The sequence below is a fragment of the Zophobas morio genome, unplaced genomic scaffold, assembly GCF_036711695.1.
Source record: "Zophobas morio isolate AGI-343-1 ecotype UQ-CSIRO unplaced genomic scaffold, CSIRO_AGI_Zmor_V1 ptg000042l, whole genome shotgun sequence".
NCBI classification, from domain to species: domain Eukaryota; kingdom Metazoa; phylum Arthropoda; class Insecta; order Coleoptera; family Tenebrionidae; genus Zophobas; species Zophobas morio.
This window is the reverse complement of record NW_026972147.1, coordinates 294330-311753: the sequence shown is the minus strand read 5'-3', so window position 1 is coordinate 311753 and position 17424 is coordinate 294330. Positions and strand designations below refer to the sequence as shown.

At 36.3% G+C, this 17424-nt stretch overlaps 3 protein-coding genes across 4 annotated transcripts; 2 read left to right on the top strand and 1 right to left on the bottom strand.

Moving 5' to 3' along the window:
- Positions 1 to 4776: 4776 nt before the first annotated feature.
- Positions 4777 to 5278, top strand: LOC135141090 (uncharacterized). The gene is made up of 2 exons (XM_064071943.1): positions 4777 to 5042; positions 5176 to 5278. Exons 1-2 carry the CDS (start codon positions 4777 to 4779, stop codon positions 5276 to 5278), a joined length of 369 nt encoding a protein of 122 aa, XP_063928013.1.
- A 3453-nt stretch (positions 5279 to 8731) lies between these two features.
- LOC135141122 (uncharacterized) lies at positions 8732 to 11170 on the top strand. 2 transcript variants are annotated; one of them, XM_064071979.1, is made up of 11 exons: positions 8732 to 8789; positions 8935 to 8998; positions 9068 to 9222; positions 9283 to 9361; positions 9411 to 9688; positions 9741 to 9863; positions 9922 to 10041; positions 10097 to 10223; positions 10272 to 10492; positions 10550 to 10782; positions 10835 to 11170. In XM_064071979.1, the coding sequence occupies exons 2-9, from the start codon at positions 8962 to 8964 to the stop codon at positions 10355 to 10357; spliced, it is 1005 nt and encodes a 334-aa protein (XP_063928049.1). In that variant the 5' UTR covers positions 8732 to 8789; positions 8935 to 8961; the 3' UTR covers positions 10358 to 10492; positions 10550 to 10782; positions 10835 to 11170. The 2 variants fall into 2 exon arrangements, with proteins under 2 accessions (XP_063928049.1, XP_063928048.1); XM_064071978.1 differs by having other exon boundaries at positions 8750 to 8789; positions 8888 to 8998; positions 10835 to 11169.
- Positions 11169 to 14073, bottom strand: LOC135141121 (rab GDP dissociation inhibitor beta-like). Its single transcript, XM_064071977.1, has 12 exons — positions 13973 to 14073; positions 13726 to 13902; positions 13552 to 13669; positions 13443 to 13493; positions 13140 to 13229; positions 12198 to 12405; positions 11993 to 12143; positions 11885 to 11935; positions 11712 to 11832; positions 11509 to 11653; positions 11318 to 11457; positions 11169 to 11261 (listed from the first exon to the last, which is right to left on the bottom strand). Exons 1-12 carry the CDS (start codon positions 14039 to 14041, stop codon positions 11209 to 11211), a joined length of 1374 nt encoding a protein of 457 aa, XP_063928047.1. The 5' UTR covers positions 14042 to 14073; the 3' UTR covers positions 11169 to 11208.
- Between the last annotated feature and the right edge of the window lie 3351 nt (positions 14074 to 17424).

Sequence of the window (17424 nt, the reverse complement as noted above, 5' to 3'; positions counted from 1 at the left end):
TGTCTAAAGCTTTCTGAATGTTAAAAAAAATTAACATTGAGCAATTTTTGTAAAAAAGTAGATATTTAAAAAAGCGTAAGGAAAAAACTAATAATACAAGCTCATCTATAAACCATAGGAAAACTAGTAATAACTTTGACAACTCCTCGCACTCCTGTGAATACTAGACTTATCTGGGCCCTATAATTACCATATCCATAGCTATAACAATATTAAATTATAATATATTTGAAAATCCATTAATAAGAAGACTGTTAAAGTCATTTTAAAATGCTTAATAAACCCGAAAACCTTAAAAATCTTCATTGGATCAGCATGTTCAAAGGTGTCAAGTAATATAATACTCTATTTGTTTTTTCACAAAACCTCTTTTTATAACCCTCATTGTTAAGACCTACCCTAAATATATTTTGAATTTACCAAAGATATAATTTAAAATTTTATGTAAAGTATGTTGACTACAAAATTTATTTTCGAATGCGAAAATTCCTCTCTACAAACTTTTATTTAGTATTCATTGCGTTGCCACTGAACAACATTTTTTTTCATCATATGTTATTCTGTACTTTTTTATGTCTATAATGAGCTTAAGTATTCAAAGACTTAAAAGAGTTATATCATTTTTATTGTTTCATCCATTCATGTAATACTTTTTTAAACTCTCTACATACGATAGTGTAACTTATAATTGTTACATATTGGAATATTTGCGGACATTTCGTATACTGTAATTGACAACTTTATTATTTTATAAAAAAAATTACATTTTTTTGTTGATTCCATTATACCAATATTCTATTTATGATTAAGAGAACACTGATAAAAGCCGTTAAGACACCACTAAAAAACAAAATAAATAAGATGGTCCCATATTTAAAAGAAAATGCAGAAACTTCGAAAAAATTTAAACTATTACCACCAAACGGTATAACTTAAGCTTTCATTAATCGATAGAAGCTGAAAGATTAGAGGTATATAGGGAGAAGCTCCCTACTAATAAAGTGTTCTCTTTTGGTAACCTTAAAATCTTTTTTATCACATAGTAATTTAGAAAAAGGATCCGACCGAGTTTTTTTAAGAATAGGTAAGCCCCTAATTACTCAACAGTTAACTCATAACTGACTACGTAGGACTAAAACCCAATATGTATAAAGGTTTTTTTCAGAGATAAAGTGGTAGGAACCTTTTTAAGACTATTTTTGTTAATTAAAGACCTCTTGTGAATGCATAGATACAAAATTAAAATATAAGAAATGTTTATAGATGTAAAATGCATACAAAATTGACAATATGTGTGTTACATCAATTATGAAGCAAACTGAAATGTAACAAGTTAACACTGCGTAAGTAATAACGTTTCTACTTCTACTGAGTTATCCTAACTCTAAAAAAACATGATATATTTAAAAATAACTATTTGGCTAATATTTATTGAGTACAATCCACACAAAAGCTCAAAGTATAGCTGCCGCAGATTTAAGTGCTACATTAAAAACAAATGAACCTTGACTTCCACAAGTTGTGGAGAATGGCTGGTTATGGATTTTTTTGAGGGTTTGAGCTTTTCAGTTGCAGTTCACGAGATAGACGACTGTTCAGCAGTCTATTGTTCAGTTAAGCTCTGCAAGTCCTTTAGCAAGACTTTTAATATATTCAATTCTTTTTTGCACAATATTCCGAGAAAACTATTAACACGTTAACATTGACTAGGCTAATGTTTAAAATAGTGAAGAAAATAGCTTGAGGCCATTAGTTGATTCGTCAACTAGTGGAGTAAACGGTGCTTTTTCCGTCCAAAGCTTCCATTCCTCTAATTTCATTGTAAAACTCGATCATTGCTGGTTGTTCAAAAACCGGGTGAATAAGGCTATCGTGGCGCAATTGACGAAATTGGAAGAACGGTTTTATTCTTTCTGGCACAAAGGATACTAGAGTGAGGTCTTTAGTAAAACCGTAATGGGCGGACATTTTTTGGTTTCTCTTTGCAGGAAGAAAATCATGGCTTACCTCTCTTTTGCATTTCAGGGTCCCAACGAATGTCAGTTCTTTCTTTTTTTAGTTCTAGCGCAAGAGGACTGGATGAGAATTAGTTATAAATACTAATGTTTCGGTTTGTTCTATGAATTGGAGAAGCCATATCAATGTTAACTAAGTCGGTTTCCCTTTTTTTTTTTAATTTCCTAAAGGGTAAGTCATCGCTGTTCTTCCCAGAATAAATATACGCTTTCAAAAAGTAGTAGGTCTTTAGTAGTAAATTTTTCCCCATTAAGGTAACGGCAAAACCTGAAAATCATAAGAAAATCAGAGGAGACACAAAAGCTTTACAAGACACCGTGGACATAGAGATGAACAGCGCTTCTGACACTATCCCTCTATTTAATAAACGAGCATCTACTGCAGAACTCCCTCTGCGAACTCGTAAAGTGAAAAATACCTCCTTTTATCCTTTGTGTAAAACAAAAGTAGTCCCTTCTAGTACAACTCTTGTATTCCAACGGTGCCATGACCCCGAAATTAAGAGATACGCGTCTTGGAATTAAAATATTTTCGACAATAGCACAAGGATAACGCGCGGTCACAGCCATAATGCGCTGGAAAGATTTACAATTTTACCTATCAGTTATCTGAAAAAAAGTCACCTAAAATTTGTTATTCGAGGAATTTATGGCGAACTCTCCACCGTCGAGGCGGACCTGCGCGGAAGGTATCATACTCCTCCGAGTGGCACGGACGCACAAGGGGGACACTTTCATCGGTGAGCGGAAGAAGAGTCCGTTATAATTAGTGCTGGTGCATATACCCGTAACTGAATGACAAAAGCTTTTAGAGATGAAGACTTTTCCCAACTTCAGATCATAATAAAAGAACTTCTAAAAAGCAGCCAGTGCCACTGGAGCCAAACCTTTAGCCACGCTGCAAGCTTTTGCGCGGTGGCACTTCGATGCGTTAAATGCGGTGAGGGCCATTTGACTGCCAGAATCTACGAAATCCCAAAATTGCCCGCTAGATGTGCTAACTGTGACGAGACACACATACCGCTAGTTATCTAGGCTGCAAACATTCTCCGCGTAAGCCAGCCAGTAAACCAGTAAAATTTTCTTCATTGGTGCCAACTGACAATACTTTTACCCCGGAGTTTTCTTATGGTCTCATTTGAGGACAAAACCTCGTCAAAGATTTGCTTCTAAACCCCCTGGCTATGCTTTTACTGAGAAAGCAGAACAGTCGCTGCCGCCAATACGGCTGATGTCAGTAATTTTAAAGACGGAATATATCCGGCATGTGTCGAGGCAGAGGAGAAATCCCTATGTATGACCGAGCAGAGGCCCGTGCTTGTAATCGCTGTCTATAATCCATTTGGAAAAAATTTCCGCCCTCTGATTTGGACGTCATCTTTGGGAGTGCCTCTTCTGCTGCTTTGTTCGGGAATCTTAATTGCAAACATCCTATATGGAACAGCCGAGCCGGTAACTCGAATGCGCACACCCTTTAGACCTATGCTAAGGAGCAGGGGGTTCTATGTACTAGACCCCCAGCAACCCACACACTTGGCGACTACAGGCGCAACGGACATACAGGATATTGCTTTACTTAAAGATATAAGTCTTTCAAAGGCAATTGAAGCACTCCACGAGTTGTCCTCTGATCACCTCCTAGTTATTCTCGATTTAGCGATGAGAAGCCAAAGACCATTACCCGAATTTTTACGAACTGGGACAGATATGCTGATGTAGTATATAGGACGCTGCCGCCGTGTCCGTCATTACGGTCCACCCCCGTTTTGCTGAATGATGCTTTTGCTCTTATAGAAACCTCACTAAACAAAGTTCACACTAACTGCCACGACAACTTGTGAGGTAACGTACCGCGCCGACGTCTTTCTGACGAATTAAAGTCACTTATCTGCCAACGTCGACGTCTTATCCGATTAGCCATGTTGCTGCAGAGCGCCGAAGAAAACCTTGCGTTTAATCGACTTCACAGGTGCATCAAAAAAAACCTAATAACCCATTTTAACAATAAAATGGGAAAGCAAACTGCATCGTATATCAGAATCAGGCACCAGTAATTGCTCCACCTTTAGAAATTAGTTAAAAAAATTAAAAATGAAGGGCTTGCAACACTACCGCCCCTTCGTGAAGGTAATATGGCCGAGAGTGATGGAGATAAAACTACATTTTTCGCCAATGTCCTTGCTATCTGAAATGGCCAGCTGCTCACTATACTGCCAATGATGCTGCCTTTCCTCAGCTGAGCTTATCCCTTCACGTTAACTACGAACCACTTAATCTAGTTAACGTTGACGAGGTGCAAGCAATTGTTGAAGCGCTACCTATACGAAAAGCTCCTGGTTCCGATGGCGTCACTAATGAGATGTTGAAGAAAGTGCCATTAATGGAACGCACTATCTTTACCTGCTTATAAAATCTTCGATGCTCCCTGGAGCCTTTCCGATTCGATGGAAGACGGCGGCCTTCGTGACGCTACCAAAAACGCTTAAACCAGGATCAGCATCTAGCAAGTACAGACCCAATAGACCCATCAGCCTATTGTCAGCAACCGGCAAAGTGGGGAGACCCGTTCTACTGAACCGTCTTAAAGAGGTCGTTGACGCTCAAAAAGCTTTAGTGAAGTTTCTGTTAGGATTTCGACAAGGGCACTAAACGGTCCATCAGCTCCTCCGCTTGGATGAATGGGCCTTTTTCGATTTAACCATAAGGCAACAGGCACTGGCTTCCTTGAAGTTAAAATGGCATTTGATCAAGTTTGGCACGAATGTCGTTATCCGTCCCTCATAGCCTTTATAACGTGCTGAAAGCAAAGCTAAATAGTCGCATCTTCAGCGTGCGCGTAGGAGATACCCGGTCGCCGCTTCGATCTCTGACAGCAAGGGCCCCTCAGGGATCACTTCTCTCGGCCCTAATAATTACAATTTACATGAGCGACGTGCCCTTGCTGTCCGATTCACACACACGAATAGCCCTCTATGCTGATGATACTACCGTATATACCTATTCGAAGTCTTCCTTCTTTCTATGCAAGTATCCACAGCGTTATCTTGACACCCTTGCTGCCTGGTGCCGTGAATGGAAGGTTATTATAAATGAGATGAAGAGCAGCCATATTAATTTCAAAAAAACGTATCCCTTTGTTGGTGCCCTTTACCTTCACTAGAGTGAAGATTCTATGGTATTCTCAAGAGAAATGCCTGGAATTCCTCGTCGACAACAAAATTTCCTGGCTGCCTCACGTGGACTATATGGTGGCGAAGATCTAGGCAGCAACCAAGGCGCTTTACCCTTTACTTTCCGGAAAGAGTAATCTTTTCTGCAAAACATACGGCATTTGTATTTGTCGTAAATCCAGCCAATAATGACATACGCGTCTGCTGCTTGGACCTACGACTCCACCGCGATAGCGTCAGCGCTTCAAGTGCGACAGAAAAATTACTGCGTGTTCTGACAAAGGCGCTGTGGTTTGTGCGAAATGATGCTCTTCACCGGGACTCCAGCTGGGCTCTTTAGGAGCCGTCTTCCGACTTGATACCCAGGCCCATTCCGATGGGCTAGCCAGGCACACTAAATGCCTGCTGGTGAGCGAACTTATTTATGAGCCATGGGACAGGGTAGGTTATAGCCACCACGTGACGCACCTAAAAGCTAGTTTTTGTTGTTGTTAATGTAAAAAAAATAATGACGCCCTGAAAGCTATATTTGTAATATATCTGCGGTTACATCTGATTGAGAGCTCGAGTATATCCGAAGTTTTTAACTCGATCGAGCACCAGGATCTGTCATTAATAGATAAATAAAGTGGGTCTTCGCATTGTCTAATATTATATTTTTAAATCGTATTTTTGAGGTTTATTCGGTATATACATGAGGTATACATCACTCCCTGAAGCTAACAAGCATTTTGTCTACACCAGCGTATTCTCCATTGAAGTAGAATAGTTTTGCTTATCCCTCAAAATATTGCAGCCGATGCATTAGTTTAATTACTCTCCTCTCACATGCGTTATAAAAGCGAACACATGCTAGAAAGACCGGTGTTCGCTACAAAGAGATGACACAGCAGGATCGCGACCGGTGCCATGTGTAGCAAGCAGTGTCTCAAGGTCATGATTTGATTAAAAAACTGAGGAGTATATAGACCTCAAGGAAGGCTCGAATTTCTATGGTCATCTCTGTAATCGTACTATCTATTGAAGAAAACCGCAGCCTAACCTGCGACTACTTTTCGTTTGTCCGTTAAAGTATTTTATTCAATATTTCATCTGTAAAAAATAGCTCCCAAACGGAAAGCAGAGTACAATAATTTCCTCTCTGTTTTGCGGTATCAATTTGCCTGAAAGATGTGTGCTTCCTTCCCTTCTCGGCATTTGATTCTAGAGGAACTGCAGGCAATATGAAATTGTTCTTGATCAATTTCATTCGAAGTTATTCCCTCAGGTTCAGTTTCGACGAACACCTTGAAATCGCTCTCAAGATCACTAACGAAGCCCGGGTCACCAAAATGTCCTCCGTCACCACTCTAATCACTCTCTAACTCATAAATATTATTTGTTTCCCATTCCTCAAAACCGGAATCATCCGAATGCATTACACGTCCTGAAGCCGGAAGGCCATAAAACAAATCCAGGAAAAAACAGTAACGTAGAGAGGGAGGTGGAGTTTTGCAAATCCCAAACTGGATTTATAGAATATAGTTCGAATTTAAAAAATTATTTCGCAGCGTGCGTGTACTATACCAGTAGAGAGCAAACTTCTCGAAGGGTAACCCAACCTCACCAGTTCCGGGTCAAGTTTTAAATATATTTTTTCCCGAAATCTCCCTGTTGCTTATCGACATTTCTCGCTTTTTTCTTTTCCATGCACATGTGAAGCCTAGATGCTGATCCCTGGTTGACAGTCAATAGTGAGCCAATATTCCCCATTTTTTTAAGCAAATAAGTAAAAATTAAATTTGAAAAATTGTCTTGGAATTTTTTTTTTATGAAACAGTGAGTAGAATTTAATTAAGTCAAGATGGCACTGGCGTGTTAAGCTAATTTTGGCAGCAAAATTAAACTTTTTTAATTATGCACTCCTTTCAGTCACATTGCGAACAAAAATTAAGAGTGATCCCCACTTTCAATATACTTTTACAAAAAAAACATTTTTTTTATCGTCACATATAAAAGTAAAATTAATATAATGGAATATTTTTAAGTTTAGGTATATAAAGTTTGTATAATCATTATATATATAACCAATAGGTGTGTTACATGCTAAAATTCCTTTAAAAAAAATTAACAAATTTTAAGTATTTATACTAAATGCAGACTATAATATGCTTGTAGTGCAGCTTCTTTTGAAGCTAAGTTATTTTATTCATAAAGCTAAACAAGAGTCTCCAATATATTCTAATTACCAGCAAATTCTTTGGTTTAATTATACTCTTACGAAATAACTATTTAAAACAGCTCTAGATATAGTAAATTCTTTCTTACATTTTCCTCAAAAGCGTTAAATTACCTTAATAAAGTTTTTCTTACACTTAGGTTCTCAATATTTCTTTTTTTAATTAAATCATTATAAAAACTGCAAAGAACAATTCATTAATAATATGCTGGCTGGGGAATTTTAAAGGCAAGGTTAAACACCCATCTATAAAAGACCGAAAGAGAAAACCGCGTCAGCGGGAAATTGAATTAACCACTTTGAATATGCGCCTCAATGCTTTTAATGCTGAGCTACGGACAACCATTTCTCAGTCCTGGTATGAAGGCTTCAGTATCGTAGCTCGGCCCTTTCATCATCTTTCTAGATAGTAGGTTATCCGTTGGCAGGAACGGTACAGTGAAGGGTCGAAAATGAGCACCACTGTATCACGTCATTATGCATTGGCCACAGGGCGTTTGACATATGTTTTTAATGTGCCTAACTAAAAAAATAAATCATCTGCCTTTCAGCCGCCATATCAGATCACCAAGCAGTTTCGCTTTTTAAAGCACAAAAACACCTTTCTTCTGTCGGGTCTGTAAAGGCGGTTGAATACCAGTTGTCTTGACGGGTTGCATAGCAGCGGTTCACACATTATACAGCGGCCCTAGCGAAGATACCTACTAGGCGTTCCTGCAGACGAATTGGAGAAGCAGCGTGGGGCAACAAACGTTTTGACTGCATCGTCTAGTAAGGCAGCTGTAAAGAAGCGGACAAAAAAAAGGAGGATGGGATAAAGGGACTAGTACGTTGCTTAAACTACGCTTAGTCTGTAATGGACGTATGCAGGGATTTACTATGATTTAGCATAACTTAAGCAAATAGATAAACTATTAGCGTGCCCTCTTTTCTAAAAGTGTTCGACAAAGCAGCGCCAGCCGCACAGGTTGTGGTGTATTGTGATCGAGTACCTTTTTTGGTTTAAATGTTAGATCGACCCCGAGCAGAGTGTTAGTTTTCACAAAGCATATCATGTGAAGCATTTTGCGGCACCGCATCGAAATCAGCTGTGTAGGCATGGGATTGAAAACATTTTGTAGGTTAATACCACATTGTCCAGTTTCCGCCAGGCAAGGTACACATCCTCAGACCCGCATGTCTTTTTTGATGTGCGGAGTAACGATTAACCGTGGCACATTAATCATAAGGATTTAAAGTATGGCAATAATATGCACATGCACCTGCTGCCATTTAGGTTTTAAAATACGCACAAAAGAAAAGTTGACATTCTCAGTGGCGTGACTTCCCTTATTTTTTGCTTGCTCTGCTTTGCTTTTTCCTTGCGTACTTGGATGGTCCAGAAAAGTTACCGGAACTGTTTTTTTCTTCCTTTTTTACTATATCTTATATATCATAGAGTGCTCTTTTTATTATTACTTTGTTTTTATATGTTATGCTTTTAGAAGCAAAGAGTAAAAGAAAAACACTTAAAGCAAAATATAAAATACAGAGAAAATGTCGAGAACATAATAGAAAAATGAGAAAATTAAAAAAGATTGGCTTTATTGCGAAAGGTTGCTAACTTTGATTATTATTATTTTTTACAGTATTTTGTATATGTTATAATTCCAAATGCTATAAAGTTTCCAAGAAAGATCCCGGAATACCGAATTTGTGGCCGTTTAAAGAAGTCTTTATTAAGCAACTTAAAGTTAGGAGGAAAGAGGAAGAACTTGAAAAATTTCAAAAACGTCAGCATTTGAGAGCACTTAGCGAAAATCTTTACTCTTTGGCTGAAGTTTGTTATTTCGCTAAAATTGAAGTTATTTAACTTTTTTGAAATTGTTTTAATAAGCAGGATGCTTCAAAAAAAGAAATTGATTATGACATAAAAGCAAAACTTGTTAGCGATCAGATTTCTCAGGAACATTGCATTGGTAGGTAACTTTTAAGTCCTGTTTTAATATTTGTAACATTATTTAACAGACAATACCCGGAAATTTTTTTTTAAAGAACTAAAAAAAGTTGTTAACGATTCTGATGTTATTCTTGAAGTTTTGGATGCTCGGGATCCGCTCGGCTGTCGTTGTAAACAACTTGAAGATCTGGTTTTGGGCGGCGAAGGAGAGAAGAAACTTGTTTTAGTTTTAAATAAAGTGGACTTAATACCTAAGGACGTTGCCCAACAGTGGCTTAAGCATCTAAGAAAGACTTTACCTGCAGTTGCTTTTAAGGCGTCCACGCATCAGCGCCGTCAGTTTCTGGTGTCTTTTTGTATATTTGCATTATTTTTATCTCAGTAGTTGCGTGCAATAGGGACAATCTTATGTTCCTGTTGAAAAAGCTTCGACTAGTTTGCTCTCCAGCTCGGAAACTCTTGGGGCCGATATGTTGTTAAAATTATTAAAGAACTATTGTCGCAGTTTTGATTTGAAAAAAGTTTTTTTGTGATTTTTTTAACTTATATTTATAACTTGTAGCTTTAATAATGCTATAGACCATCACTGTTGGGGTTGCTGGACTTCCCAACGTTGGGAAAAGTAGTTTGATTAATTCGTTAAAAAGAGCAAAAACCTGTCAAGTGGGCTCTATTCCAGGGGTGACTAAAACAATACAAGTTGTTATTATAGTGTTGTTCTTATAACACTGCATATTCAACTATTTTGCATCAGCGAGTGTCTTTAGATCGAAATCTAAAACTTCTGGATTCTCCTGGAGTAGTATTTTCTAGCGCAGATCAGAATTCACTATTACGGAACTGTATCCCTGTAGATGCGCTTTCTGATCCGGTAGAACCGGGTAACTACTGGGACATTATTCTGTTTAAAGGGGGCTTACATATAATAGTTAACAGTATCCTGGGTCATTGCGACAGAAGGCTTCTTCAGGAGCTTTATAAAATTTCTGCATTCAGGACTCGCACGAATTCTTAATTCACGTAGCTAGTCGGCGTGGCCTTTTGAAGAAAGGAGGCATTCACGACGTTGAGGCGGCCGCAAGAGTAGTACTTAGGGATTGGAATTCCGGCTTAATTCCATTTTATACGGAACCGCCCTCCGAGCCGTTGGGTGCGGTGTTACATGCTCGTAATACCAAGGAAAAGTGCTGGTTTATTTGTACTTTAGAGTCTACAAGAATTGTTCCCGACTATTCAAAGGCCTTTGATTTGGGGGGTTTACTTTCTTTGGAGGAAGATCAGTTTCTCTCATTGCTGGCATCAAAAAGCGCCAACTTTGTGTCTTTACTGCCAAAAGTGGTGTCTTCTGAAAGCGCAACTAATTATGCAGAACAGGAGATTAACTCGGCGATTGCATTGAACACTCGGTTTTCTATGAATCCAGAGCATAAAGAACAAAAGGTTGTTTTGCGTCTTTTTTCCTATCACTGGCTTTATCGGTGCACACGCCCAGTCTACCTTTGCGGCTCACAAGAGGTTAACTGGACATATGTCGAGCTCTTTCGAAAATATAACGGTCGCTGACCTTGAGGAACGCATGCTTAACCCTCAATATAAGAAAATTGAAAGAAGTTTAGTTAAATCTGCTAGGAAGGACGCTAAACGTAAGATGCGTCTTGAAGGTCTTTGCAGTATGAACGACAGTAAAGGTGATCTCTACGACTTTAAAACGGACTTTGCGCAGCTGGAAGATGAGTTGGTTGTTTAGCGTACCTACTTGTGTTTATGCACTCAAAAATATAAACTTAGTAACAAAAAAACCAATTCGGTGTTACAAGATTAAAATATTTAGATCATAATAAAGCTATGTTAATTTATTTGCGTTTTTTAGTCGTCTTCCTGATTTGGATTTATTTGCTTGGTTAAGTCCAGTTCTTTTCCTAACAAAGGGAAAGATATGATAGAAGTAAAGATGAAAGCTACCAAATTATATTGCCAGTCATGCGTCTCCATATGTCTAAGATATCATCACACATGGACTCAAAGTGAGAAGTGGCATCGTACGTGGAGGAGATAAAACACCGCGATTTACTGCCGTCGTCTGTTGGCACCAGCATATCCTTTACGGCGTAGAATCTTAGATGAAATTATATATATAACATGAAGAGCGGTGGTCAAAAAAGTAACTTCTCTCGGATAGGACCGAGCAGCCTTAGAGCTGTCTCGAGCTCGCCATGAGGGTTGGCGGTCTCAACGGTAGTACTCGCAATGGCTATGTATCGACCGGCGGGACAGACGCAGTGGGCGGAAGAGATAACCATTACATAGAGATCTGCTTATAACTCGAAATAAAAGGGGTAACTAAAAGTAATGGAGGGTCTGAAGAGAACCGTTTTGCCTCCCCACTTGATTCTGTGGAATAATAATTTGGCAGCTCTGCGCATTTTGCGTTTGAGGGATGGGCGCATCAAGGATACAGATGCATCGGACTACTTGGCCAACCTTTTCTACCTACAATAATGTTAACATTTAAAGAAAAGCGTTGTAAGGCTCAAAGTTGCACCTTATTCAAAAAGTAAGCAGGTTCTCCGATCACGCACTTACCTCGAGCCACCTTTTATGGGATTGCATAAGCCATCTATTTTTTGATGATGTTAAAAAAAAAGAAAACTTTAATCTCCCCGTTATGATTAATTTTAACGCCAACGGCAGTCCCGTTCTCGTCATAGTGCACTTCCTCGATTGGTTGCCTCAGTATGAAGGTACCACCATACACGGCCGACAAACGCGAAAACCCTTGAGGCAGATCTCCTAGACCATAGCTATCCATGGTAAGTACGATCTGTAGTCAGTCAAGGGGAAGCGAAAAGGCTCACAGCGGGTAGATATAAGGCGAAGTTTTGTACAGAGCAAGTGAGTTGCTGTACAACTTGACTCTTTGAATAAAGTCCGAATAGCCCTTACGGTAAAGGTACGAATCATCGGTGTGCAGCGCTACCGCATGGCCTATGAAGTCTTGCGTGTTTTTATCAAGTTTCCAGTGGGAAAAAACCTCCTCCATTGTAGTTTTCTCCGGGTCTAAGTCTTGTATAAAGTGTTAAGCGTCTCCACACGAGCACATGTGACATAATATTAAAAAAATGTCGTGATATTATGGGGGAAGTTCTGAATAGAGGAACAAAAATAGTCACTGTTTAGTTATTTTGTTAATTAAAAAGTTGAAATATAGTCGAAAAGAAAAGAAACTAATTTAAGGAAGTAAAAGCGCTTTATTTGTGCTTCAATAAGAGCTAGTAAGTATAGTTACTGAAGAGCTTCTAATTAATATATAAGTATACTGTGTTGAATCAAAACCTAAAATAATAATAATGAAGCCTATGAGGAAAGTATGGGTATGGAATGAAACCAAGTTTGTTACCAGCTTGAAATTCGCCAGTGGGAAACACTTAGCGATAACAGCACATACATTTTGGCGATACGCGACAAAAATAACGTAAATTAGTAATGATTATTTTAGATTACAAAGCAAAGCCCACATTGCAAAATACACAAAAGTAGAGTTAACAAAACCTTCAACACCATCTCGAGTCCTACAAAATGTTTAACCAATTATATAGTATTACTCCAGAATAACTAAACAAACGACTTTATTGCTGTAAATAAGGAAAATAAATATAAATAACTGAACTAGCGTATAATATATCATGTCAATATTATATAGCCAAAAAAAATGAAGGGATTTGAAAGAATAAAAAGGTCAGTAAACAACAATAACTAAATAAAAAGTAAAAGCCATATTTTAAAAAAATTTCAAGTACTATTCCAGGTTTTCTTATCGTCCTCCTCCCAGTTTTGAATCCAAGAAAGAAATTTGGCGAAACGTCTTTTCTCAAAAATACCCATTAAGGCTGTTTTAAAAAATTTGATTAAATTTTAAGTTGAAAAATATCCCTACTGCTTTATGACGTTAAAAATGAACTTTACGGTTAAACAAAAATTAAAAAAATCTAAAAAGGAAAATAAAAGTATAAGTATTAGTTAAAACCTATATTAAATAGATTAGCCGTAAAGTTACAATAGCTAAATAGGTGCAAGATTAGAAATTGTGGGTAAATGCATACAAGATTTCAGAGCTTCTTCACCAGTAACAGGAACTTTATAAAGTTTTCCTCCTTGAGTAGTGATAAGGAATAGTATAAATATATTATTAAAACAATTATTCTAACTAACCTTTGTAAACAAAACTGCCATCAACGTTTTTAAACTGAAGGTAACGGGTGACTCCGGTTTGAATTAACATTCTAACGAGGTTGCCGCCCCCCATAAGAAACTTTGGGATTAAATCAACCTATAAAATTTATAAATTTAGTTGTTAAACTAAAAAAACAATTATTAAATAAAAACGTTATAATCTTTAAAATTTCCGAAATCCTTTTCTTCTGGCGCTTTGTTTTTACCAAATAACCTGTACAACATTGGCAACGGTGTGATAGAAGCACACTCGGAACCATAATATGATTTAGTTTCCAAATGTAGTATTCTTTTTCCTTCACATCCTAGTAGGCCTGAGAGTATACTTTCCTGGTAAATGTTAACATAAATAATTTAAACAAATGGGGAGCATTTGCCTTCTCTCTGCCCAACTTAACACCTTTAAGCCTGTTCCTAGCACAATAGCATCGTACTCGATCTGGAAAATCTCACTTAGGTCTTCAGCCATTATTTTTAGAATGATTACGCATGAACACTTAAAATAAATACGTTATTCTAGATACGACTCCACTAACCCTATGACTACTTACTAACAAAACGCACTTTTTTAAAAAAGACAAGAGTTAATCGCCGGTGGTTAGTTCTTGGTCGAAAAATAAAGTGAAGCAGTGGACAAAATTAATGTAGAACTATATATTCATTTTTGACACCATTACATAGGATGTTAATTTGTACGTGAATTTATTTTATGTATTCTATTAGTATAAACAGTATAGATATGTGAAATTCCGCCGTAGTTGGTGTTATAAAGTTGATTTAAAAATTTTAATAACGATTTAAAGCAGAATAGTAATGTTTCCGTTTCCCTAACGATGATAACTTAGGGGGGGTGAGGCTTACCAGCTAAAACTTCCTTAAACAAATTAATTTTATAAAATAAAATTACTAGTATAATTACTTGATAAACAATTTAAATTTATAAAAAATCCTTCAAAGCGTAGGATTACTTAAAAAAATTACCTTAGTCCATGAGACTAAAAATTATATCTAGTAAGTATAAAATGCACAAAATAGGTGGGCTTTGATCTATTACTCCTCAACAATTAGGCAAGAACAAAAGTACAAAAAGAAAAGCAAAAAAAAAGCATAAAACCTACTTATCTCCTGGTTTGGCAAAAAAATTTTAATAAAGAAAAAAATTAAATGATATTAGGAGTCTTGGGTGATGGAAGTATTTATTATTTAACTGAAATTCTAGCCGCTTTAATATTAAAAGCAAAGAATGCAATTTAATTCTTGTTTAGCTCGTTACCCTTAGATATCGTATCTATAAAATCTTAAAACCCATCAGTTGAGGTATTCGGCAGTCAGTCTAAAATTTTTGGAGTAAAAGTTTTAAAATTAAGGTAGCGATAAATATTTATAAATTTAATAAAGTAAAAATGGGTACTCTTCAGTTATTTAAATATTTTCTTAAGCATCGCAACATAGTACTGTATAAACCAATATATTACGTATATGACTTTGCAGAAAAACCTGCAACTGGGTAGGCTCCTTCATCTGAAACCTATAGTTGGCGTTACAGACTACAAGCAATTGTAAGATAAATAAAGTTAATTGCTTCTATCTTCTCTCCGACCATGCCATCATCATTTATAAAAAAAAATAACAAATTTACACCATATATTTACCAATTGAGCCTGCATAGATCTTTTCGTAAAAGGTGTATAACGATTCTTTGAGATTGTTAAAAAAAATAAGTGGATACATAATAAAGTGTAACAAAACAGCTTCAGAGTGTAGAGACCAATAACACGGTAAAAAAAGACAGGAAAGCAAACTTTATAGTCACATTGTATAACTATGGTCATGACATGTGTTGTATTAACACGATAAGAGATAGGTACAGAATTTTAATTGCGTGGTTTTATAACAGTTACAGTTAAACAGCAACAGAGTTATGCAAAAGCGTGTGGGAATGCTTTTCATCTAAAACTCGAGCAATTTCTGGAAGGGTATGTTGTCGTTAGTGCCTTTCTTGTTAAAGCAGATATAGAAAAAATCAGCAAAAGAATTTGGGTATGATCATTAATTTGTAGACATTCCTTACCACGGATTTAGGTAGCAATCAATTCTTATATATTACTTAATAACTAACTATTTGCTTAGAGGCCCTCTAGACTACTAAGTGCTATTAACAACTTAAACTCCCTCTAAACGTTTGGCAATTATATTGTTCAAGTCCCTGACTAAACTGCAAGTAAACGGTAACTCAGAACTTCTTGACCAACGTCAAGTTACGACTATAAGAGCAAAGATAGCCGAGCGCTAAGCTGGAAAGAAAAAGCGGCACAGAAAAATAGACAAGACACACGCTCTTTAACCGTGATCCTTTGTAATCATGATTCATTTTTTTTACTGGTTTCATAAGAGGTCTCTTAAAAAGCGATATAAATATATATTGTTCCTAGTTACATACCATGAGCACAACACAATAGGGAATTGATCAAATAACTCTACTGTTTTGAACATCACGCTAGCGCTATTTTTCAGTAATGACAATAATGCCTTTAGTAATATAAAAATTCTATTCTTTTATTATGCTTTTCTTACAGTATATTTATGCAAGCTTTAGCTAACTTACTAACAAAAATACGAGCGATTTAGCCCAAATCAGCGTAAATCTATAATTATTTCTTCCAGTTTCAATTATCAAAGAAAAATCATTAATGAAGTCATGCCAAAAAGTAATTACTATATCTAGTTAAATTAGTTAAAATGTAATTAATATACTGTGAGGTCTATTAACTAATGACAAAAATAAACCAAAAGGTGTACCATTCCTTGGTAACTCTTTCTGCTATTCTTATAATTTAATCCCTATAAAGGTTTTACATTTTATAAAATTTGTTTATCGTCTAATAGTTTTCATTTTTAACTAAAAATTTTACACTTAAATAACTGATTAATATTGCGAAGTAGCCCTCTTTCAATTCTTTTATCTACCCCCAGCGGTTAAGATCTATAGATAGTTAATTAATTAAAATAAGGACTAATTCCGAAAATGATACAATGTAAAAATAATCTAACTTTACATTATTCATAATTTTCCGTAATTTTTACAGCCACTCCAATAGTGCGCTTGGCCCTTTATGTTCGTTATTTTATGTTTAGAAGTAAAAATATATCCTCTAATTTTTTCTTTCTTTCGGGGTTTAGTCAGTGTGGCTATCTCATCTTTTTTTGTGTAACATATGCATGTATATATAAAGTTGTGTTCCTGTATATGAAATGTAGGGCTGTAAGTACGTTAACGTGTTTCTACCTATTTTTAATTATTAGCGTTTTTTCTGATGTAACTCCTAGGTGGAGGGTATTTTTGTGTTACGAATCGCTGGGTTTAGACGCTAGAACATTTCAATAATTATTTTAAAATGCAATTTAAAGTGGTTTAGAAACCAATAAAAAAGTAGACATAAAAGTACATTTAATTTAAAGAAATTAAGTTATTTAGCTTTTTCTTGTTTGTACTTATAATCACCGATTATAAATGCCCTAAAATTGCTACTAATTTGATTCCAGGAGATTATGGTATTCTTTACGAGGAAAGCTCCAAGAGAAATTTGGTTAAATTCTCTAATTATTTCCTGTAGCTAGTTACATGAACTAGACTTAACTTTTATAATGACCGCCATTTTAATTAAGCTTCTATAATTAGTAATTATTAGGTTAAACTCTCATATATTTAACTTTGCAAAATAAACATTTTTTTAGTTATATTTTATAAAAAAAATGTTGTTGCTGTTAGTGGGTAGTTATATACCCTTTGTCCTTATAACTTGAATAAAAAATGGTCTTGCACTAATTCCAGGGGCAGCTCTCTACCCTATC